This window comes from Chelmon rostratus, chromosome 12 (genome assembly GCF_017976325.1).
Source record: "Chelmon rostratus isolate fCheRos1 chromosome 12, fCheRos1.pri, whole genome shotgun sequence".
Taxonomy (NCBI): domain Eukaryota; kingdom Metazoa; phylum Chordata; class Actinopteri; order Chaetodontiformes; family Chaetodontidae; genus Chelmon; species Chelmon rostratus.
This window is the reverse complement of record NC_055669.1, coordinates 14,378,255-14,402,860: the sequence shown is the minus strand read 5'-3', so window position 1 is coordinate 14,402,860 and position 24,606 is coordinate 14,378,255. Positions and strand designations below refer to the sequence as shown.

The following is a 24,606-nucleotide window of genomic DNA, read 5'->3' as shown; positions in this document are numbered from 1 at the left end:
GGGGGGGATAAAAGAAGCTTGACCTTAAAAGATGCTTCATTCATATAGCCCCTTTGTCTTGAAATAGAATGAAAATAGAAGCAAATGGAATTGGAAAAAATGCGTTGCTTCCTCTCATGGGATTTTCTACCCTTTAAAATTGTCGAGTACTGAAATGCAAAGGGTTTGTTTAGATGTGGTGTCTGTAGAGAAAAGGGTGAAAATGGCTCTGGTTTTCATTTATTAATGCAGCTTTTATTGTTATCAGCTGTAAGGTATGCATGCCTGCTCTTCACACAGACGGAAATGGCTTAATGCAGACAGCCAGTAATATTTCACCATGTCTGAAAACGCTGCCAAAGGTCAAGATTTCCTTTCGCACACAGATGCACTTTCGCCTCGTTAAGAGCTCTTCAGAAAAGTCAGCATCCAGGGAACGCTAAAGTTTACAGCTGAGCAGTTTATTACAAACTTAAACACGCTGAACAGGGAAATCAAATGATCCATCTGAAGTTGGATTCTATATGTCTCTTTAGGGTTTTAGTTTGCTGGAAACAATGGAGGTGTTGATGATTTTCATATATTTTATGTGCGTGAATTCAGTCTGTTTTGGAGCTCCCTCTACATTTGTAGTTGAGTAGGTGGGTGAAATGTTCCACATTCTACACAGGGATAAAACAGTCTGCAGGGATAAAGCAAACAGAGCAAAAACACTGTAATAACAGTGAATAGTCAGCGCTATTTTAAAATATATGATGCTACTTTTGAGACTAGGTTTTAAATATATGAATTCAGTATTGGATCAGGTTGTTGTGTCTTTAACAAGAAAGACAATACATTCATTAATTCATCAAAAGAAACTAAATCTGTGTACTTTGCACCCATGAGTTTATGGGGTATAAGAAAGTTTAGCCAGTGGCGCTTCCTAAAGAATTTACTGACATTGATGGGGTGTTTGACATACCAGCTTCATTCTCAAACTCAATACTTAAGGCTTTTATTATTAGAAAAAAGATCTCCACTACTTTAACATGATCAGCAAAATCACTACAAAATGATCAGCCTGAAAATGGTAATAAATTATGGTCTTGTAGGATTTATCTACTTGGTAAAGACAAAAAAAATACATACACACTTACAACCTTGTACATCTATCCTTATGGGGACCCTCATTTACCTAATGCATTCCCTATATAGCCCCTTACCCTAACCTTTTAACCCTCACAATCCCTACCCCCAACCCTAACCTGGGTTTCTAATCTAACCCTTAAAACCAAGTCTTAAACTCATATTCCAGAAATGTCCTCACTCTGTTGGTTAAAAACATGGTCCTCACTATGTAGCAAGTACAAGTACACATGCACTGACAAAGACACACACACACACACACACACACACACACACACACACACAGAGTGGTAGAATACAACTAAATGCATTTACTCAAGTACAATTTTAAGGTCCTTTTCATTAGTGTTCCCATTTTATGCTACTTTATACTTCTACTTCACTGTGTTTCAGAGGGAGATGCTGTACATTTTACTCCACTATTGTTGCTTGACAGCTTTAGTTCCCTGTAACTGTATAGATCCAGATGATCCAAAATGCAATCCACTAATAAATGTTGATTTATTGTTGCAGATTAAGATACCCAGCAGTATATAAAGTTGTTAGCCATTAGACATTAAAGTGAGGCTTACAAATCAATGCATCAATAATCCTTTCCCTCAGATCAGATTTTGCTTTTCAAGTTGCCAGTGTACTTCATCAGAAGTGCTTGGTCGAAATGCTTCAGAAACTCTTCCCTATGTCCGATTAGGGGGGTCGGTGTCAGACCATTTCTGTAACTTTCCTAACCCAATGATCCAACATCCACACCCACGAATGTGGGTATGTGTATGAATGTCTTCCAGAAGGAGCCTGAAAATATGTGCTGTTACCTCTGTAATGTCTCAAAATAAGCATCCTTATATGTAAGTGATGTCATGTTCCCTCCTCTCTTTTCTTTTCGCCAGTGTGGCCTTGTGGAACAACTGTAAACACCTTTGATTTCAGACGCCAACACCTACAAACTATTCTTTTCAGCTATAAACTTCAGACAGTTCAACCATCTCTATCTGCTACTAATGTGGGTCTGATTCAGCAGTGAAATAAAAAAGACAAATGTAATCTGCAGCCTTTTCTCTCTCTGAAATAGCTTTTGTTAATTGAGTGGATGGTTCAAATAGCAGCGACAGCCGTCCTGACGACTCTGTTGACCACCGCTTAGCTTGTCACAGAAAGCATAATAAACATCGATCACGTCTTTCTCAAGTCGCCTTTATGCATCCAGCAATATTGACAGTGAAGGTTAATGGCCGTATCCATTTCAACCAGATGCTGCTTTATTGAGGATTTCACAGTGAAAAAGCCAAATGTCCAACTGTATTTGATTGCCTATTGATTTGAATGGTGGAAAAGTTCCCTGACCTCTGACTGAATAATTGGGTGTCTCTTTATAGAAATGTCAAGCACAGCCTGATTTGGCCCACAGCGCCTGTGGGAGATGTATTCAAGATTTAGAAAAGTAGGCTGACTGAAATCGTTTTACCTTGCGTCTCTCATGCTGCAGTACAATGAGCATGCTGAAATTGTCACGGGTGGAAAAAAAAATGACTAGAACTAAATATTTACTCACATGCCTCCCAGGCTGGCATCAAAGTGTCGGGAAATATTCTGCTGAGAGACGCTTTTCGTCTGTTATGTTCCGTTGTTCCAGCTGTCACATTTACAGATCTGCGCCTCCCCGTCACATGCAGGCTGCACTGAACTGGATACCGGACTGGGCTGCATATAAATCACCTGCCCGCACTAAACTGTTTGCCATTTTCAAGGCAGATATATGGGAAAACAAGTAAGCAGATGCAGAAACAAGGTGTTATCTGCATGCCTGTCAAAGAATTTCATTGTTTTATCTCCGGCGCGGTCAGAGGTCTGAAGTGATTGTTGATATCAAAGGCAACTTCAACAGCATGTCTTTCCTTTTTTGAGTATGATAACACAGGGACATTAATATCTTATGAATCCAGTATACAAGCCCATATACCTTATCGCGAAAATCCTTGCCTCTGCAGCAATAAATCAGCTTATTGATGTGCCTGCTGTTTTCCTACGTGTACTCACTGCCTTCAGTATTGATTCGCTTCGCTGTGAGACAAACTGTGCAGAGACAGTAGGTGCACAGGCTGTGGAAAAGCACAGATACACACACAGGCACACTTTAAACATTTACGTGGAAAGTATCTTAGTACAGTAACATCGGAATTTAAAGTCTTTAAAAATAGAAAGGGGATCATCTCTGCTCAAGAGCCGAGCCGTCTCACATGTACACACACCCCTCATTAACTCGTGGATGGTTCACTAAGCCCCTGCATACTGTTTGGCCACTTACTGTAGGCAGACAGAGCCCAGGTCTAATTGCTAACAAGGATGTCAACAGCTGGACTGATATGGGTGGCCGAAGCTGCTCACGTTCCTCGCCGAATGTGACCAGAGAGATTAATGTGCATGTGTGTGTGTGTGTGTGTGTGTGCCTGTAATTAGACAGGAATTACACCTGACAGAAACCCTGGTTTCTGACCTTTTCCCCTCAAGCTAGCAATAAAGGGACTGAGAGACAGCCTGGAGTTCATGGGGTTAAACTACATCCACAGTTATTCCAGAAAACTTTGTTTCTGTTCTTTTGTAATGGACAAAGGATGTCAAGGATAATGCTGTGTGTTTGTGCAAGGCCCAATAGCTTAATCACGCAGTAAAGTACGCATGCACACACATGCACACTAGATTAAAACCGTTTAAGATCTGTGTTGGAGTATTGGACAGTCTTCAGGGGCCACCTGATTGCCGTCCCCCCACGCCTCTGCAGTTAAAATGTTTTGTACATCCTATGGATTTCTGCAGTATATGTGTTTTGAATAGCGCTGATTAGCCATCTACCATCTGCTGGGCTCTGTGAGGAGAGCAGCTTATTATTCTGCCTGTTGTGTCTGCGTTGAAGCCGTCGCTCCACTCCAGCTATCAGGCGAAGCTGCAGGGACTCTTCGTGTGCGAGCAGCGGGGAGCAGCTGGAAGATGCAGCGTTATCGCACACAAGTGGCCGAGTTGGTGGCATCTGTCTGACAGGGAATGAGCTGTCTTCTGGCCAATCTCTGGCTCCAGCTGTGACAGAACAAAATACATCTGTCTTATGTATGATGAGATCAAACCCTATGTATCCATTTTGAAATAAAACTCAGCACCTAAAGGTCATTGTTATTCTATAATACAAAGAAACAAATCCAGCCTGACGAGACAAATCATCAATCTTCATGTGTGTTTGTTTGTGTGTGTGTGTGTGTTTGTGTGTGTGCATCAATGTAATGTAATATCTGGTATTGTTTTTCAGGACCTGGTGGGCAGTGCTCCACCACAAAGGAACTGGAAAGGAATAGCCATCGCCCTGCTGGTCATCCTCATCATCTGTTCTCTGATTGTCACCTCAGTCATCCTGCTGACCCCTCGTACGTACAGACACACACACACACACACACAGATTTTTAAAAATGTTGGCATTAAACATACAAATATGGTCTTTGCTGGAAATAGGGTTTTAGAAAACACATTCTACACAGCACAACATTTTACACACCACAGATGATGGACCACATACCTCTGCAGAAGTTGCACAATCATATTAACTGACTGAGTTTTTAATTAGATCCAACTAAATCTGGATCTGCAACAAATACATACAGTGCTCATGTATCATGGGATACAATATGACATCTGTTGCATGTTAGAAATGTATGAGAAAATAGCCCAAATGTCTAAAAGTTTAAAACACTCTATTTTGCAATGTTAAAAAATCCTTTAAAAAAATCATTTCTTGGTCCATGGCTTAACGTTCCACCAAATCTCATTCAAGTAAGATAAGTTTCTGAAAGAGTCTGTTGACAGACAAACAAATAGGACATTAAATGATGTCCTCGGCAGAGGTACTAGCACGCACTCATATGCCTGTTTAGGGTATGTTTAAGTGCCTTAGTATATGTGTACTGTGTTTCAATCCTCACAACAGAATATTTTAATGGATTGTTTTTAGTGGAAAATGTCTGAACACCTGGAACAGGATATGCATCAAAGTGATCATTAGATACAATGTGCTAGAATATTGCATATTAGAATCATGGGAAAATGGCCTGAATGTTGAAAAAAGGAAAGAGACAGAAAGAAAGAAATAACTTAAGAAAACTCCTGGACCTCATTAAAAGCTACTCATTGTTCTATACCGGTCATTACCCAATTCCCCTGAAATCTGGGAAGATTTTCTGCTAATAAACTAATGAAGGCAAAAAACCTACCATACACAGAGTGTCCACATACATACACACACACACGCACACACACACACACACACACACACACACAGACTGGGTTTTGAATTCAAATGGATCTCTGATGAAACCCTTTTCTTCCTCCTCTTCAGCTTTTTCTCACAGCACAGACAGCTATTTTAATTTGATAACCTTGTTTCAGGGGGCAAGGTTTTACAGATGACATGGTTTCTCCAGTTGGTGATTGTGTACAGGTTTTACACAAAGGCGGGGTCATTGTCTCACTTGGTAATGGTCCTTTTTATGCGTAATGCCATTCAGGCCTGTTTAATGGAGATGATTACACAGTAATAACTCCAGCCATTTGTCAGATTGGCACGGCATCAGAGATACCATTTGCCTCGTGTTGGAAATTACTTTTCTCGCCTAACTTGCCTAGCTGCTTCTTGCCAGACAAGAGAATTCCTCCGAAGTGGATAAACACTTTATGGTGTCTGACATGGTATTTACACACTCAGATCTCGTCGCTCAGTCACAACACGAAGCCTGCTGAAGAATCTGTCAACGGACTGTTTTGTACAGTAACACTGGGCTGTCAGCCACCTTGACAACTTTTGTCTAATGGTGGTTTCCTGCGCAAATGTGTGATAGAAGTTCCCTTCTGGTGTCTACTCCACCTGCAGTTCAGCTGTCAGCTTCAGATCTCATTTTCGGAGATGGAAGGAGTGGTCCCCCCTGCTGCTGAACGCGAGGCAGGCAGATGTGAACTGATGCTCTCAGATCGATAGAGCAGTACCAGGGGACTCTTTCTTGTTTGTACCTTGTCCTAAATTGCTCTACCTACAGTGGTGAATAGTGGCTGGAGGTGCCATCCTGAGAGATAGAAGAAGAGTATAATATAGTGAGCTGGTGGCAGTCTCTGGTATGAGGCTGCAGTCCCCTGAGCAAAGCAACATGCTGATGTAAAGAGTCAAAAGATTTCCTTCAGTTTTTGCTGTGAAACAAGCACTTGAAATGCTAATAACTCTCACAAGAGTGACGAACAACTTCTTGAAGTTTTTATCAAGAAACGCTTGTAGGTGCGCATGTGAGCTGGAGTACCCATATTTAAATTCTGCCTGTTGATTTATCTTTCGGTGATGCACTCGGCAGGTGAAGATGACAGCCTCGCCCTGAAGAAGAAAGTGACTATAGAGGATGTTTTTGGTCCAGACCTTCACATCCATGACCCTGACACCAAATGGCTCAGCGGTGAGTGAACAGTTTTGGCTTCTTTCTCTCATGCAGAACATACATTATTGTAGTTATCTTAATTTTATTCACTCTTTCTAGCCTTATCTTTCTTACCATCTAACATGGGGGTTGCAATGAAAATTTCATTGACATGTGCAATGACAATAAAGACTCTTGAATATCCAGACACATTATGACAGGCATCATTGCTGCCCATGACTCAGAATATTTGTTTCTATCGCTAATGGTAATGTCACTGAATGCAGCTTTGAACCCAGTTCACTATTGGCTTTTGGTAAATCCATGTTCACATCAGTTCAAGATGGGTGCTCCAGTAGCTCACCTGGCAGAGCACGACACATGTATCAAGGCTGAATGCTCACTGCATTGGCTCTGGTTTGATTCTTGCCAGGACCCCTTGCTGCATGTCATCCCCTGTCTCTCTCCAGCTGACACTGTCTAATAATTGGGATTATATTTATGATGACTGGTAATTATCCTCTTTCAAAAATGACAGACATGTTACACCACATCATGTAGATACACATACACTCACTCCATTGCAAACAAATGCAGCGGTTTCCAAGCTCATCTTGTATGCACTACAGATTCAGCATGTTGTGTACTTGGTGTCCAGTAAGATGGTCTCAATTAAGCAGATGCACAATAGAAGAGGTTTGCTGTGGCCTCTGTAACCTTGACAGTGTAGCAAATAGGAAGCTGCCACCTGAGCTCATAAATGTTGGATCAGCTGACTAGGTGCCCCCTGGTGTTCGGCAGGAAAAGTACTTGAAATGTTTTTCAGCTTCTGCATGAAAGACTGCATTAGTTAATCTTTATTTTATATGAATAATTGGATGTTATTGTGCACAGCGCAACAGTGTTAATCAGTGGCATTCTGTGTTGTAGCAAGTACAACTACTTATTTCAACTGCTCTATTAAAGAACTCCTTTTGTTTGTAATGCACAAGGAACTTTCTGTCATACAATAGTAAAATACTTCTTGTCATTTCATCATTGATATTTTTTATTTGATGTAATAATCTTAACACAAGGTCCAGCTACAGTCCTGATTCCAAAAAAGTGGAGCGCTGTGTAAAACATTAATGGAGTGTGATAATTTGCTCATGCTTTTTGACATGTACTCAATTGAAAACAGTACAAAGAGAATATATTTACTGTTTGAAATCATCAGCTTCATTGATTTTTGTAAATATCTGCTTATTCTGAATTTGATGCAGCAACACGTTTCAAACCAGTTGGATCAGGAGCAACAAAAGACCGGGAAAGTTGTGGAACGCTCTAAAAACGATGAAGGCACAGACACTGTAGACCACTTTGGTGATGTTTTTATACTTGATCCTGATTCGCTGTCTGTTTTACGCTGCTGGTATTGCAGCTAATAGAAAACCGATCAGAAAATTGATTAGCCTATTGGTATTTATCACAGATAATGATCAATCAACCACATCTTACTGTCTTCTTCTGTGAATGGAGTGTAATCAGAGCAAACTGAGAAACTGAAACAATTGTTTCCAACCTGAAAAATGAACAAAAAAGCTTTTAAATATGTGATCTTAAATTGTCATGTTGTACCACTTTGTAGCTTTGTGGAGAAAATTGTCAGACGTCGTGCATCATTATTATGAGCATCAACAGTAGTTGCAATTATAAAAAAGTTATTTTTTTGTTTGAAGACACACAGTACAGGCAAACTCCGGTCTTCTACTTGTGTCTATGTGTCTACTTACAGACACGTCACGACCTTACATCTGTCCTTCTGTTTCACTGTGCACACTGTTCCCCTGATTACTTACATTACTGGCTTATTAACATATAATTAGTTAAGTTCCAGTGTTTCTGTGCCCTTCATTGACGACCATGATGAAAACGTCCTCAGCACCTGACGAAACCCCAGCAATCAACTGTGTGACATTGCATCTTGTCAGTTAAGTTAATGCAATCAACTCCCATTTGGTGCTAATGACCTTCTGATAAGAAACCCAATGGGACAACCTCACACTTCAGTAGTCCTCATCAATATTTTGTGGGCTTCATTCACAGCAGTGCGTAATTGATCCCCGTTGCTCTTTGATCACCACTCGCCTCAGTAGTCTTTGGACTCACCTCTGAGTTTCTCCCACAGACTCGGATCCAAAGACAAAGGATTCGACCTTCAGGCTGAGCTCTGAAACAAAGAACTGCTGCGGTCTGAGTGACGCATTAATATTTTCGAGACATAAAAGAACGTGATATTGTTCAACAATGAAAATGAGGTATCAACAAGAAACATCTATGGCTAAATCTGCTCATGATAATCTACTCTGACTACAAAGGAAACTCTTTGGTAACTGAGTCACCATCACTTTACTTTATGACTCCCAGTTTGTGAAATTACAGTTTTCCATCCTTGATGTAGCATGTACTGACATCCTCAGCTCTTGTTTGTGTCCCTCATTACTAAAAACCAGCAATAAAGTGAACAGAACAAACTGTGCAGCTCTACAAGATGAACATTTTCACCGTCGCTAACAGGTGTTGCGAAATTCGTTTGGCCAGTGTGTCACGGCCTGAGCCGGGCACCGTAACAATCACATTTACAATGCTCACATTTGAACACAAAACAGATTTTGAGATACTTCTGAGGGAGTTTTGAGTTGCAAAATTCAATCTGATCTCTAAAAACAAACTGTTTGTGTTCCAGACGGTTGAAAACCACACGAGGAGACGCTCTAGATGCTAGCAAAACATGCACAACAGTGATAAATCTTGTACCTTGGCTTTCAAAACACTGGCTCTTTTATTGCGAAGGTAACCAGAGAAAGCAAATCTGGCATTTAATAGGATCTTCTGATAAAAGATGAGGCTTGTTTTGTTGGCTACAGAGAAGAATGACAAGGACAACAGCATTATAGCAGACAGAATGTGCTGAGTGCCAGTCTGCACATATTATACACTCACAGCGTTTTTTAAGTCAGTCTTCCAATGGGAGATGTTTTGATTAAGCCAGTCAGTCCTTAAGACATAGCCGTTAGCAAATTAGCCAGCATTTAACAGCACGGCAAGAACAACAGCTTGAATTTAGCAGGAATCCTTGCTAGTTTGCTGGCAAGTTAAATGGTAACTGTTTCAGCGGAAATGCTCCAAATGTCAGCTGTGCAAATGGCAGACAAGTTAGCGACTAGCTGGTGAACACACAATGGTGGATTTAAAGAGACACATTTTCCTGTTTGCTGACCAAATAGAGCTAAAAGAGAGTGAATATTGGACTGAAGTCGATCAGGTGGTTAGAAACAGGACTCAAAATTCATGGTAATGATTCATAAATGAGCTAAGTTTGCCATAAGTTTGCCAACATAAAAGGTGATAATATGTCAATGTTGTGTTTACAGCATGTTTCCACGGTTTAATAGCGATTTAATAAAGGATGAGGACAAGGCAATATGTAGTAATCTGGGTGCAGAAACTCTACTGTAGTACAGTTCCTCCCGTCTCCCTCTCTGATGGTTATTTTTTGTCATTTACAGACGATGAGCTGCTGTATCGTACCAGGGACGGGGACGTCGTCAAGCTTAATGTTGACACCAAGGAGAGAACTGTTGTCGTGCCGAACCAGTTTTTTGTGAGTGTCGTCCTACTCCAGCGCTGTGTTTACCTCTGAGAGCTGTAAATGTACTGTCTGCCGCTGCTGCACTGGGTGTGTTACGACTGCGCATTTGTTTTTGATCCCATCCAGGACAGATCCAGAGCCGCCAAGTACCAAGTGTCTCCAGACATGCAACATGTGCTGTTTGCCTTTGAGGTGAAACCGGTGAGAAACCCTCCCACTGCTACCTCGCTCACACTGTTTCATTTTTTCCAGAAGTTGTCCTTCTGTAACTGTTCTGCTGTCTGTCTCTGCAGATCTACCAACACTCCTATGTGGCCAAGTACATTATTTACAGCCTTGTGACACAGTAAGGCCTCACCTCTGTTTTCTTTTCATTATCTGCCTGTCTGTCTTATTCTTGTCACAGGTGTGTGACTACACAATAATATGCCCTCGGCCTGACCTGATGTAGACAGTCCACTGACATCAGCCCCATTTACCTTCTTTTGCTGCCCCTTTGTTGCACTGCATTTAAGTTCAGTTTAGTTCTATGTGCTGCATTCAGCCTGGCCTGTTTTTACCTTTCATCCATCTATGTCTGCTTATTTCCCTACTGTTCCGTTTTTGTGGCGAACCAAGCAAAGTAAGCTCGTGCTAAAAAAAGAACGTGGATGATTGATGAAGCCTATAGTGAGGGAACAAGCCAAAAAACACACAACTTCCTCGCTCTGACCGTGCATTTATGTTCAAATGCACACTGTGCTTTGTACATGTAGTGTACAGGCAGGCAAATACTGCATTGATTCTTTCATGTGTTGTCTCCACAGGGAAACATGGCCTCTGAATCCCCCTGAAGTGCATGATGCCGTCCTGCAGTTTGCGGGATGGGGACCCCGAGGCCAGCAGCTGGTAAGGAGGCCGTACCCTCGAGATCACACTCGCTGAATACTGGCACACTGGTGGAGATCTGTCAGGATCAGCCTGGCGTCGCAGACGAGGCACAGTAGTGATTTATGGCTCGTCACAGTGGGACAGATAAATGTTGTGGCGATAAGAGGTTTATGTGCGGTGTAATGACCGCTTTAAGGGTTCCAGGGCCAACTCTCCTTTATTTGACATCCATCAATGTCGCTGTGAAGCCGCATAATTTTTACTTTCACAACTTCGTGACAACACATGAGCTGGTGAGAGCCACAGTGGCAGATGGCATCTCGGTGGCACAACCTGGGGCTTGGACAGTCTGGGTTTGCTGGGGGGAGAAAACACATGGCACTGACTGTGTCTGCGTGTGTGTGTGAGTGTGTGTGCATGTGTTTGTGCATGTGTATTGCTCATGTTGTGGGGACATAAATCTGTTTACATAGTCCCCATACCACTAAATTTTGGGGCGTAGGTTAGGGTACAAGTTAGGGTTAGGCAGGTATTGGTTATGATTAGGATAAATCTCTAAGAAATGAATGCAAGTCTATGTAATGTCCCCAGAAGTGATGGAAACACGACTGTGTGTGTGTCACCCACCACATTTGTGGACAGATTTTGTAAAACACACCAGCTGATTGGAGATAGTTTGTCCAGTTGGCCAAACAAAATAGTTCTATTTGGCATTTCTATTCATTCAGTTTTTTGCTTCCTACATTGGTAATATTTCCTCTGTAGCATGAGAAATAAGATGTATTTTTACAAAATAAAGTGTTTTTGAAGCTCTGAAAAGCTTAAAACTGCTAAACTATTAGTCTGAAGTCCTTGGTTCTTCTGTCTTTACAGAAAGAGACTTTTTCAAACCGTTTTCAAAGCTGCACAGGAAAATTAGTCAGAATAGTTCAGGCTATTATACATTCAACAACAGCAGGAGAGTGAACTATTTTTGGTTTATTCAAGAAAACATAATTTCATGTTTGAAATGAACTTCGCTGCTGGTCAGCCACGCAACAGAGCCCAGTCTGTAATTATCTGATCACGGAGGGTGCAAGTAATGTATGTACACATGTGCTCAATGAATGAAAAGGTTAAATATTCAGGTATGTAGAAAAGTATTTTAGGTGAACATGTATCAAAATCTCAGTTAATCTCATGAATTAAAGGACATGTCACACAATTTGGGAGTGAGAGCAGGTTTCAGTTCTGCCTTTTGAATTTGGTAGTTGAAAGGCATGTTTCATTTGAGATGTCCCTCCCAAATGCCCATTACTGACGAGCGACAAGGACCTTTAGCGGCCAAAGGCTTTATGACATATATCCATCAGGAGCGATGAAGTAAGCGAGAGTTTCGTGGTTGGGGAGTCACGCTGATTGTAGCTGTTAACCATGATGACAGATGTTCTCAATATAGTGGTTTCCTAACCCTAACCAAGTCGTTTTTGTGCCTAAGCCTCACCTAACCTTAACCACAACATAGCCAGTTCATTATCCAATTTTCTTACTTTCAACAAACCCCATGAAAAGACTAAAACAATCAATAAATTTATCCTGTGTTGCTAAAGCTTGATATAGTGTATTCCTCGCTGCCGCTGACCATCAACCAGCCACACGCTGCACTGGGCGACATGCTCCTTCATCACGCTGAACATGTTCCCTGTTTGTTGTGAGTTGATCCCACATATTCCTCTCCCGCTGCTGTAAATATGAGCTAGTGCAGCAAACGTGGATTAATTTGCAGCTGAAAATAGTCCCAAAACAAATTTACTATTCTCCTGTTTGAGTAATGTTGTGTAAAAGCTACGGTGCCTTGCAGCTTCAGCGAGTTATTCAGGCTTTTTAAAGTAGAAACCGATGAAGCTGAGTGCCACAGACAGGGTCGAGAAGTCAGACAGTGTAAAGAGACAATTAAAATGCTGTTAGTTTGGGTCTTTTCATGCGATTTGTTGACAATAAGAATAATGACAGCCTTATTCTTTAATAAGCTTAAAGTGCCATTGACCCAGGCACTGATAATCTTTTGTTTTATCCTCTTGCCTAATGCAATACTCCACCTTTTTTTTTTTTTTTACCTTGCTGACTTTAAATTAGTTTTTATTTGGATTGCGGTGCTTAGACAACAGACAGCCCTGTGCTTCATCACCTATTACTTCAAAGCTTTCTCTCCCTCCATAATTGCTCTTATCGTATCATTTGCTCAAATTTCACATTTACTGTGAGAAAATATTAACATTTCAAGTGTGCAATGAGACTTTGTCTGCTGAGGGAAGACAGCAGATTAATTTGCATATGGTAATAGTGTACCTGATTGTTCCATTCGCAATGCTGTTGCTGTAGCTCTGCATCTGATTTAATGAACAGCTGAGGTTATGAGAGCAAAATGAGATGAGCTCTCGTCTTTTGTTTTTGTCTGACCCGGCGATGGCGGACTTGTTTCCTTTTTTTTTCTTCCCCCTCATGGTTTCTGAATATAATGATTTTCCAAGTTGATCAGAATTGCGGCAATTCATCATCAAGTACCTCATCAGTGCGTAAAGATGAGAGATGAGATGTGTGTGAGTGTTTGTGGCAGTGTGTCTGTGTGCAGCGAAGCATCAGATGTACAGTGAGTGGAGAAGGGAGATGAATCCGAGCGACGCTCCCCTCATTAAATAGCAAGCAATTACTCTACCGTGACGGAGCAATCAGTGAGACTGGGTCAACACACACACACACACACACACACGCACACACACACACACACCTGAGAAAGAGGTGATACTGACACAAAAGAGGAGGGGGGAGAGGAAAAGGGGGGGAAACTACATCAAAATATGACCAAAATTAAAGTATCATGTGACAAAACTGGGCAGTATGTCACAACAAAAACACACATGTGCATACACGCATGCACAAATCAGAAGCCCTGCTTTCTGGGCTTCACAGGTTATCTTTGATGTTGCCACTTTCATCTCTCCACCCTTTTGAAATGACTATTTTCTAGCCGTTTGCTTATTCTCAGTTTTCTCTCATCTAAATCCCTTGAAGATTGAAAAGTCATTGAAAGAGTGAGCTTAAGTCAACAGATTGCCACCTGCTTTACAAATTACTGCAGTTTTCAGAGGCCATTCAGGACCATTCATGACTAAATGCCATAATGGGTTTTCTGCCGACAAGGTTTTGAGGCAGAGTTTTGAGGCAGCTTTGGCCAAGGTGTAATTCATAATAATTAGAATCCCAAGAATTAAATTTTTATGCAATTCTTTGAAAGCCGCCTATGATTTTTGCTATGTCCTGTGGCGTTTTTACAACATTCGCCAACCACCGGTTTCCTTTGCTTTACACAGCCCTGCATTGATCTGTTTTCCTCAGATGTTGATCCCACAATATAAAACTTTGATTTTCTCAACAGCCGCCATAGATCAGAGCGAAAGGAGCCATGTCGTTCTCTTTTTTTTTATTCTAGAGCTGCCGATTTGAGGCTTAGATTTAACTGAAGGGGTTTCAGCTGACAGTCCAGTCACACCAAAGTGACCTGAGCTTCAGATACAAATCAATCCCACATTCATTTCCCCCATACTGGCACCGCGCGAAGCAGCGAAAACACTGGAGTGGATTGACAGAGGGTTTTAAGTGTCACACACTCATCTGCCAGCGGTGTGTCTTAATTCCCTCAGGCGATGCAATTGTTGGTGCTGAGGGCTTCAATCAGCAGTCTAACCTGCAGTTTAGCTCAGCCATGTGCACAACCGCAGCAGACAGCATAATGTCTCAATAAACAGAGGGAAGAAAATGGTGTGCTTGTGCATGATTTCAAGGGTGTGTGTGTGTGTGTGCGTGCGTGCGTGCACCTGCAGGGCCTCAGACAACTCCAGCGCCTTGATTAGCAACAGAAAGGGTTTCAAACTGCTTTGCAGAAGAATCCAAACTGTAATTAGGGAAATATCTGTTAATACAGTGCTTAAGGCAGGTGTTGTGTGACTCTGTTAGTTTGAAAGTATCATTGAGTGGGTAGCTGTGTTTCTGTCTGGATTAAGATGAAGGCATGTTGTGATATGAAGCCACAGGTGGGTTTGGAGTAAAGGATTGTACTGTAAATAGATGTCAGATGCAGGCGCTGAATAAAGAAGTGGCAGCTTTCCACTGCAGAAAATGGAAATTCAGGTGTAAGCCTTGCACTATACAGCAACACACATAATGATTCTAGACTACATATGGTGTTATAGAGACTAATAATTGTTCTCCATTCTGCATTTTCGTCCAGATCTTCATGTTTGAAAACAACATCTACTACAGAACAACAGTCGAGAGCCGAGCGATCCGCCTGGTTTCCACTGGTAAAGAGGGAGTCGTCTTCAATGGCCTTGCTGACTGGATGTATGAAGGTGAGATAAGCACAAACATCCCAGGATAATACATGTCCATCATTTCCATGTTGCAAATAGTGAATTTAAGACAGAGTAAGATTTTCTGTCACTTTCAGAATTGACAAAACTGAAGGGACAGAGTGAAAATTGACCACATTCTGAAGTCATGTGGCCAAAAGAATGCGGACACCTTTGCATCACACTACAAGTCATTATTGAAGATCCCTTTTCAAAACAATGGGCATTAACATGCTATTGTAACACCCTTTCACACATCCTGGGAGGACTTTCCATGAGATTTTGGAGCCTGGCAGGGATACCATTCAGCCACAAGAGCAGTAGTTTAGAGGGAGGGGAGTGATGTTGGGTGATATGTTCTGGCTTGTTCCACTTCATCTTAAAGATGTCAGATGGGCTTGAGGTCAGGGTTCTGAGCAGGCCAGTCAGGTTCTTTCATACCAAACTCAGAAAACCACTCAGACTCACTTTTTGCTCAGGGGCATTGTAATGTTGAAAAAGTAAATGGCCTTCTTCAAACTGTTGCAAGCATATTGCTGTTTGAAATAGTGTTAGGATTTCACTCTAACCTGCTATAACTAGTATTTGGTAATTTGGGGGCAGTGAAACAAGCTGTAAGCACATCACTTACACATGACCACCCTTTAAATTGACATAGCACATGTGTTAGCGAACAGTTGGCTATTTACACATCCAGCACACATGGAGCTACATAAGCATTCATTATATTGTGTTTATCTGCGACATGTATGTTTACCAGCTTGTCCCTAACTTTCTTTATATGCTGTTAACTTGTTTCTGAGCAGGCAGCATACAGTTGATTTTAAAGCGTTTTCACTGAAAACAGTGTTGATTTTATGATGATTTTTTTCTGCTAAATTCAACCAGTTGTGACTCTTGCTGTTCAGTTAAATGGCTAACCTGCTAACTGCTAGGTCTATCTTAAGGCCTCCTGTGTCACCAGCTAGTTGCTAACTTTCTGCTACTTGGTGCTGAGCAGGTAGCATTCAGTTGATTTTAAAGCATTTCACCGAAAAGTTATGATTTTAACTGCCACTAAGTTAGCAGAATTTCCTGCTAAATACAAACAGTTGTTGCTCTCCTGTTGCTGTTCTGTTTAATGCTGGCTAACTTGCTAACTGTTAGGTCTATCTTAAGGCCTCATGTGCAGGTAGTCGCTAACTCTCTCTATCTGCTATTTTGTGCTGAGCAGGTAGCATTCAGTTGATTTTCAGCATTTTCACTAACAGCAGAATTGTAACTGCCAGTTAGTAAACCTTTCAACTAAATCCAATCAGCTGTTGCTCTTGCTGGTTTGTTGTTGCTCTCCTTTTGCTGTTCTGATTAATTCTGGCTAACTTGCTAACTGCTAGGTCTAGCTTAAGTAACAAGCTAGTTGCTAACTTTGCCTGTTGTTTGGTGTTGTGCAGGTAGCATACAGTTTGATAACAGTGAGACTGAAGCAAAAGATTAAAGCTTAGAGACCAAAAACAAGCTGAGAGATGTTAAACTGCTCTGTAGAACTGATGGGAGATGCAGAATAGGGTCATAATTCTCTGTGGGATTGTCACTACCAGTAACTCCTTTCATTTACAAGTTGCTATATGATCCATTGCTGCAATAAAAGTATTGATTACAGCCTCTTTATTTGGATCTACAGCGCCCAGGCCAAACCATGAAAAACACACCAAGTGCACAGAAGGAAATTTGAAGACCACTTTGATCCGATCTTGTGACACCTGCCTCCACCTGGAGGCACATGTTTGTGTTTGTAGGCATGATACCATTTGAAAGGGCACATCTGGCTACATTTCAGTGCCCCTCCTTCTCTTGACTTCCCATAGCTCATCTTTGTGCTCAGGCAATTTTAATTAATTCATGTCTGCAGCGCAGCAATCTCACTCAGCAGATGTTCAAAAGCCAGCATACTTGTAATTTAATATGAGACATTTTCTGATTACTGCATTCTGCTATGTGAGACAGACATGCCATTTACATACCGCTTGGATATGGCTTTGTTTACAAATGCACTGTCATGTTTGAGAGTAGTTTCTCCACTGTGCATTCATTTATAATAAACTATAGGTTTCATTTGGTATGTGATGGCTTCTGTTTCCAGCTTTGTTATAATTGTTAATTTTGCATTTATTCCGAGGGTGGTTGTGGATAATAATTGCAGTGTAATTGTATAATGTAATTGCAAAATGTCAGTTATTATGAGAAAAATTCTGTTACAGCGCATGAACTGCCTTAGGGTTGGCTCTAATCGGTTTTTCATTAATGGGATTATTTCTTTGTTGTAGACACAGAACATGACATGAAAGAAGTAATCCATTTTCAATGCTCGAGAAAGATTTGTCTTGCTGTGTTTCCCTGTTATGTTTCATGGATTTATCAGCGGATAGCAGGCTGTCTCATAAAACCAGAGATCATGTAGGGTACGGCATGTCTTTTACAGACACCTCACTGCGATAACAGTGTGTACTGCATTGTTCAGGCAAAAGATGTTTGAAAGTGGTTCAAGGTGAGGTTGTCTCATTTCTCTTAGGTATTTAGTGGTCTGCAGTCAAACATTGTCAGCCTTGAGAGAGGGAATGAAAACTTTATTGTGAGGAGCAAATGCTTCCATCATAGTATTTTTAGTGGTCTGTTATCAAGAGGTAAACCAGGTGATTTGAGGCAACTTCTTGTATCTGATTCACACATTCAATTTATAACTTTTTTTTTTCTGCTGCAATCAATGGATTTCCCGAAGAGGCTCAACACAGTTCTAATTAAATGCCCTCTCTGAGCCTCTAAAAGCGAAGCCTTTCCTTTAAATTTCTGCTCACATAGCTTAAAATTTTTTGGGGAATGTATGAAATGTATGAAAGCGCCATTTCAGAATCTGCTTTTTGCACAGTTCATTTAAGTAACAGTATATCATGCAGACATCGTTCAATTATTCAAAACAAAAAATGCTGCACCGTTACATCAAATGGAATATTTTAAGTGAAAGACTAAAAACTTGTGTATCAAATGATTCACATTCCTCTGAAACATTTAGAGCCTAACGAACATTTGAAATACAGTCCTGTGGGTTTGAACAATGCTTGGCCAAAAAGAATAATTATCTGTGAGGCTTTGATGTTGATCAGAGCTAATAATTATTCCTCACTTGTCATAATACCGCATCACCAAACATGTGGGCTCTAACTTTGATCAAGAGATTAAAGATAGCGAAGTCATGGGATTGAAATCGGGATGAATGTTTCCGGTAGAGCAGTGCGTTTGGGAGAAGGAGGAGATGAAAGAAATTGATTTTACAACAATGCAACATGTGAGTCTGTGCGTCTGTATCAATACTTCTCCGTTCATGTGGGTTTCTGTGGATTTATGTGCCCTTTCCTCAGCTGATGGAGGTTTTGACCACTGTGTGTTTGCCTCCGACAGCACTGATCCGTCAAAGTGGATGTGAGAGGTCAAGAAGCACTAAGCAATCTTTTTGTAGCGCTGCTGCAGGAAACATTAACCTTTTTGCTTATATGAATTGTAGATACATTGTGTATCATACAACATGACAGGAGCCTAATCAAATGCTCCATCATTCATAGAATATTGGACAAAATGAATTTGTTGTTGCGCCTTCCCTCTGTAAAGAAATTGTGTTGGCTGATGTTCTGGAGGCACAGACCTTGAAAATCCTGCTGCACCGCAACAAACCAGCTGGCCTTACAGCGAGAACTCGATTAAATGTTTCGGAATTCAACAATGAATAATCTGCTTTGCCCGCTATTACCCTGTTCCAACAGGCTTCAAGGTATGAGGTTGCTTTATTTCTCATTTTACAGCACAGGCTTGAATGATAGTTGTCTCTTTGTGCACTCACAAAACAAAATCTCTTCAGCCTGTGCATTCACAGCAATGTGAAAAAAAAAAAAAAACTGGCTGACAAGCCCACATCAAGGTTGAGCTGATCATTTTTGTGAGGAAAAGGATGTTGTTTGGATCTCCACATGAAGGCACAGGAGAGGAGTAGTGTGTGCTTTTCATAGAGCTCTTCTGCCCCCTGCTGGATTAAAGTCACTGCTGAAAAACTAAAAAGTGTCATGAAAGAGGGGACAGTGTTTTTTTTCTCTGAAACTGCAAGCAGAGCTAGTCTCTGTGCCTTTCAAAATAATTCCTTGTGAGGAGGTATATCTGCACGTTTTGCCTTCATTTCCTCCAAAATGTCAGCCCCTTCAGTCCTCAACCAAAGCCTAGCTTTAACTTCCACCACTTACAACAAAACCTTAAGCAATGGAACGTGGCAAAGCAAAAGAAAGCTGTAGCAAGAAAGAATAAGGAAGCAAATGTCTGATATCACGAATCAAGGATGAATGAAGAAAATATATTTATTATCAATATTAGTAATCTTTCTGTTTTTCCACAGGCATCAGATCTGCATCGACATGGTGTATCTACTGCAATGCCAAGCTTCTGGTTTAATGTTTTTAGATTTCAAGCAGTCAAAATTGAATATGAGTAATTTATTTTTCCTCAGTGACAGTGGAGGGAATGGGCACCATAAATCACACATACTGTGAATATTAAACTAGTGGCCATTCAAATGGTGATATATTGGAAAAGTCTTTATCAGTGTCAGAATATTAAGTACATAAACACCAACTAATGAGATGGCTGCAGATATTGCAGTGCAAACCTTTTTTTGTGAAGCAAAAATACTTCTAAGAGCCAGGAGTCAAACATTACACTTTAAAATGATTTACCTGGATCTGACTGTTGTTTTCCTGAATAGCTTCATGACGAATCCCCAAAGTCAGTCTGGTGTTCGGAGAACATCAGGTCAAGGTCAAAGCCAATTCAGTTCATGCATTCTTCACAGTCTGATCTGATTGCTTTGTGTTACAGAGGAGATCCTGCAGACCCACATAGCCCACTGGTGGTCTCCAGACGGGCTGCGTCTAGCCTACATGACCATCAATGACACGCTGGTGCCAAAGATGGAAGTTCCCTTTTTCACTGGGACGCCGTACCCCGCCAGCTTGGAGTATCACTACCCAAAGGCCCGTATCCACCACAGTTTCACACCTATTCTTAGGTGTTCTTAAGTTTCAGCTCATCATTATTGTTCATCTCTGGTCCACAGCATTATTGTTTTGGTTCCTGCTGGTGGACTGCCATCTTTGGTCTGTTTGCAAACAGACTTTAAACTTGGGAACATTTTTATCATTCAGCATTCTATATTCGAGCATTTTGTTTAAATATTGCATGTTGATGTTGTTATGCATGGAGAACTTCTGACTTACTAACTCTGCAAACAACAGAAAGACAATTCCTCACTGTCTTAAACTGAAACTCAGTCTGACCTATCTAATTTCCTATTGCAGGCTGGGGAGGAAAACCCTGTAGTACACCTGTCAGTGGTGAGCCTCAATGGTCCTCTGCACACCGTGGTGATGAAGAAACCCGATGACCCCCGAATAGGGTGAGTGACAGCCGAGCAGTGCCTTATTGTGTATGAACTAACAAGCACCAAATGTAGAAGGGCGCTATGATTTCTGCAATGCAAAAAACACAAATGGAAGCTGATAATGAAAACTGAATCGACTGCAAAACTCGGAATGTCACAGAAATTGCCAACATTACAGCAAGATCATTGATATTCATTAAATTTAAAATTTTTTCTCAATGCATGGTTGAATGTTTATTCAGCCACCGCACGATTACACACTGGCAAAATATGCTTAAATCATAAGACAACCTGGAAGTATTTGAATGGATTTCATTTGCCCTAAAACATCCCTGGAGCATTTTCTCAAGGTAGCCAAGACAGAGGTTGTCAGTGCTGATGTACTCTCATCGTCTGGTTTTCCAGGAGGGAATATTACATCACAATGGTGAAATGGGCCACCAGCACCAAACTGGCTGTCAACTGGCTGAACAGAGCCCAGAACAACTCTATCCTGACACTGTGTGAGGCTACCACCGGAGTCTGTATTAAGGTGAAGCATTCTGCAAAATTTTACTGGGCAGAGTATGAAATCTGCTGTCACTGTGTATTTTGTGCTAAATGCAGCTGTTTGAGGAAATGATTAGCTTTTATTTTTTCAAGCAGATTTTCATGACTTGTTTTTTAAAGGAATCGCTCTACACTTCGGGACACACACCTATTTGCCTTCTGGTGGAGACTAGAATGAGAATCAATTCCACTTTCACTCTGTATGTTAAATAGTCACATGACCCCCAGTAAAAAGGCAAATTGTGGCTTTGCACCTTCCTTTCTTGTACAGATTGAACAAGCATTATAACTGTTTTGAACTGTGAGATTTGGAGCTGCTGGCAGGTGGATTTTGTTGCCTTTGGACAGAGCTAGGCTAGCTTTTCCCCCCGATTCCAGTGTTTGTGCTACAAGCTGACCAGCTTTTGGCTGTACATTTAACAGACAGGCATGAGAGCGGTATCAGTCTTCTCATCTAACTCACCGCCACAAAGCAAATAAGCGCTTTTCTCTGAGCGCCTACATTTTAAACTCATACTCTCTTCTTCTTTTCAGAAACATGAAGATGAGAGTGAGAGCTGGTTGCACAGACAGGTACGTGATGAAAACGCTGCTTCCCTATCGTTGTGTTCTTAGTGTTTGCTTCGTGCGTCTGAGCTTGAACAAGTAAATAAGGGGAAATCAAGAAGCCCTGCAGGCACGTTTTGGGCCAGTTCGTGTGCACATGCAGATGTTTGTCTCTCCTCTCTGCAGAACGAAGCGCCGCTCTTCTCCCAAGACGGACACAAGTTCTTCTTCACCAGAGCGATCCCTCAGGGCGGCAGAGGGAAGTTTTTCCACATCTCGATGTCCACGTCTATGGTAGGCAGGTGCAGAATTCTCCTCGCGGTGTTTGTGTTGACAGTTTGGTACAGCTCGTTTCATGCTGAATTTTCTTCTAGCCGAACACGAGCACCGACATACTTCAGTCCCTGACCTCTGGAGACTGGGACGTCACCAGAATCTTGGCCTACAATCATGACAAGAACCTCATGTAAGACCTTTTGGTGTTTTTGCGCACACATTTCATCCAGTGCTGCAAGATCTTTGTATTTGATTGTATCGTTTGGATGTTTTTCAGATACTTTCTGAGCACAGAGGACGACCCCAAAAGACGGCACTTGTACAGGTAGGAATTTAGTAGATGTTCTGAGTACTTCTGTGTTTTCTGTGTTATTTGCTGGATACAATGACACTTCACTCAATGCCATCCCACAGTGCTGACACAATCCCCCCATTCAACCGCTGCTGCCTGTCTTGTGAGTTCAACTGTGGCTACGTGGACGTGTCGTTCAGCCACAACATGCAGTACTTCTTACTCTGCTGTAAAGGTGAGCGTCCTTGGCTGTGAATCTCTTGAGTAAAGGCTTTGTTTGCAACAGTGAGTAATTGAATTGGTGCTCCATGTCAGGTTGAGAGCTCATATTTTTGAGAGCTTTTTTTTCTTGCATTCATTGTACATAGGATAGCTTATTTTTTCAATTTTTTTAAATTCCTTTTATTGTTGCCTGTTTGCACGATTGCACTGTTCTTGTTTGCACCTTTCATTACTTTTCGCCCTCCCATGTGTATTCTAAAGAGCTTCTGTAACAGTAAATTTCTCCACTGTGAGATTAATAAAGTCTTATCTAATCTAATATCCAACTGGACATTAGCAGAAAATATAAATAAGTCTCTCGTCTGCATGCCAACAGCCACGTGAGCGCTGCTGAGCTGCGGGTGTGGCTTTCTGCTTTTAGTATTTGTCACATGAAAAAGAGGCCCGTGGTTAGCATCATGTTGTTCACTGTAGTTCCTCGTGTTCCTCAGAGACACTCTGTCATTGTTTCTTTTGCCCTCGTGGCTTCGGAACAGGGGCATAACATCGCGGCAGCTGTGGACGTTGATTTGTTTAGAGGGCTCACTCCAGAGAGGAGAAGTGCCATCGGCTTTCTTCATTAATTGGATCTTTGGAGAGTAGCTCCATTGTGAAATAATAAGCTGCTTCCTCTTGGGACGGAGGTAGATTATTAACTGTAGAGCTGGCTGCAAGGGCTGTTTCTGAAGTCTCTTAAAGATGAGACGGGGAGATGCTTCTTTGCCAAGAGGGTTTGGATTTAAGACGCTTGATTACTGGTATGGTGGAGGTTTTTCAGCCTCTCGTCAGTGCCTTGTTACGTGCAATTTGAAGTGTCAGCTTCTATTATTGCATCCCTGTTAACTGATTTCTTTTCTCCTGAATTGTTCCGTGCAGGTCCACATGTGCCCAGCGTGGCGGTCTACAGCACAGAGGACAAACAGAGTGAGTGTCCTCTCTGTAAATCACCGTGTTCACCACAGGAACTGCACCAAAGTCTCTGCAAGTACGTTTTCATTGATGAATAGATTTTTCATTGAGAGGCTGTAACAAACCTGTTCACTCTCCTTAACTGCAGAGGTGTTTGATGTGGAGACAAATGAGAGGGTAAACAACACGTACAACAACATGCAGATGCCCAAAGTGGAGAACAAGACCATCGTCATAGACGACTACAGTACGTGTCCACGTTCCTGTTCAATGCACGCTTCCCATGTGTTCATCCCAGTGACACCACAGCCAGTCGTCTTGCATTATGAGATTCCCATTAACCTCGTCCTGTCTGTTGCAGCTCTGACGATGCAGATCCTGAAGCCAGCTGGATTCGTGGATACAGCCCATTACCCCTTACTGCTGCTAGTGTAAGTATGAATACGTCTGGTTTTATTCCAAAAAACACTAAATATTACAGTATTATAAAGATAAACTGTTGCACCTCTCTGTATGTGGGGCACTCACAGGAGTTGTGTTAGCCAAAAAAATGCTGGATCCTACATTTCCCATAATTCAACGCAAAGTGTGATTATTGAGACTGTGCCTGCCTGTCTTTCAAAGTACAGCCGACATAACCCTGATGACATCGCCAGGACTAACAAGCAAATGGATGTTAATGTGTGAAATCGGTGGAGTGACCCTTTAATCTGTCTGTTATTTTTCAATGAATTGATTGTTCGGTCTGTAAAATCTTAAGAAAATTAAAATTGCTTGTCACAGTACCAAAGAGCTCAATGTGAAGAACTGGCTTTCGGCATGTTGTCCAAAACCCCAAATATTCTATAAATCACAGAGAAAAACAGCAAATACTCACATTTCTGCAGCTA

At 41.5% G+C, this 24,606-nt stretch overlaps 1 protein-coding gene across 1 annotated transcript in view; it reads left to right on the top strand.

Moving 5' to 3' along the window:
* LOC121614663 (dipeptidyl aminopeptidase-like protein 6) overlaps positions 1-24,606 on the top strand; it is a 60,606-nt gene that overhangs the window by 32,287 nt on the left and 3,713 nt on the right. Inside the window, exons 2-19 of the mRNA XM_041948651.1 lie at positions 4,403-4,517; positions 6,483-6,581; positions 10,091-10,185; positions 10,300-10,374; positions 10,467-10,519; positions 10,980-11,061; positions 15,311-15,431; positions 20,322-20,476; positions 20,801-20,898; positions 21,289-21,415; positions 21,967-22,005; positions 22,165-22,272; positions 22,353-22,444; positions 22,532-22,579; positions 22,669-22,781; positions 23,684-23,731; positions 23,865-23,963; positions 24,078-24,147. Coding sequence (XP_041804585.1) covers positions 4,403-4,517; positions 6,483-6,581; positions 10,091-10,185; positions 10,300-10,374; positions 10,467-10,519; positions 10,980-11,061; positions 15,311-15,431; positions 20,322-20,476; positions 20,801-20,898; positions 21,289-21,415; positions 21,967-22,005; positions 22,165-22,272; positions 22,353-22,444; positions 22,532-22,579; positions 22,669-22,781; positions 23,684-23,731; positions 23,865-23,963; positions 24,078-24,147 — 1,637 coding nt within the window. The remainder of the gene's footprint in view (positions 1-4,402; positions 4,518-6,482; positions 6,582-10,090; positions 10,186-10,299; positions 10,375-10,466; positions 10,520-10,979; positions 11,062-15,310; positions 15,432-20,321; positions 20,477-20,800; positions 20,899-21,288; positions 21,416-21,966; positions 22,006-22,164; positions 22,273-22,352; positions 22,445-22,531; positions 22,580-22,668; positions 22,782-23,683; positions 23,732-23,864; positions 23,964-24,077; positions 24,148-24,606) is intronic.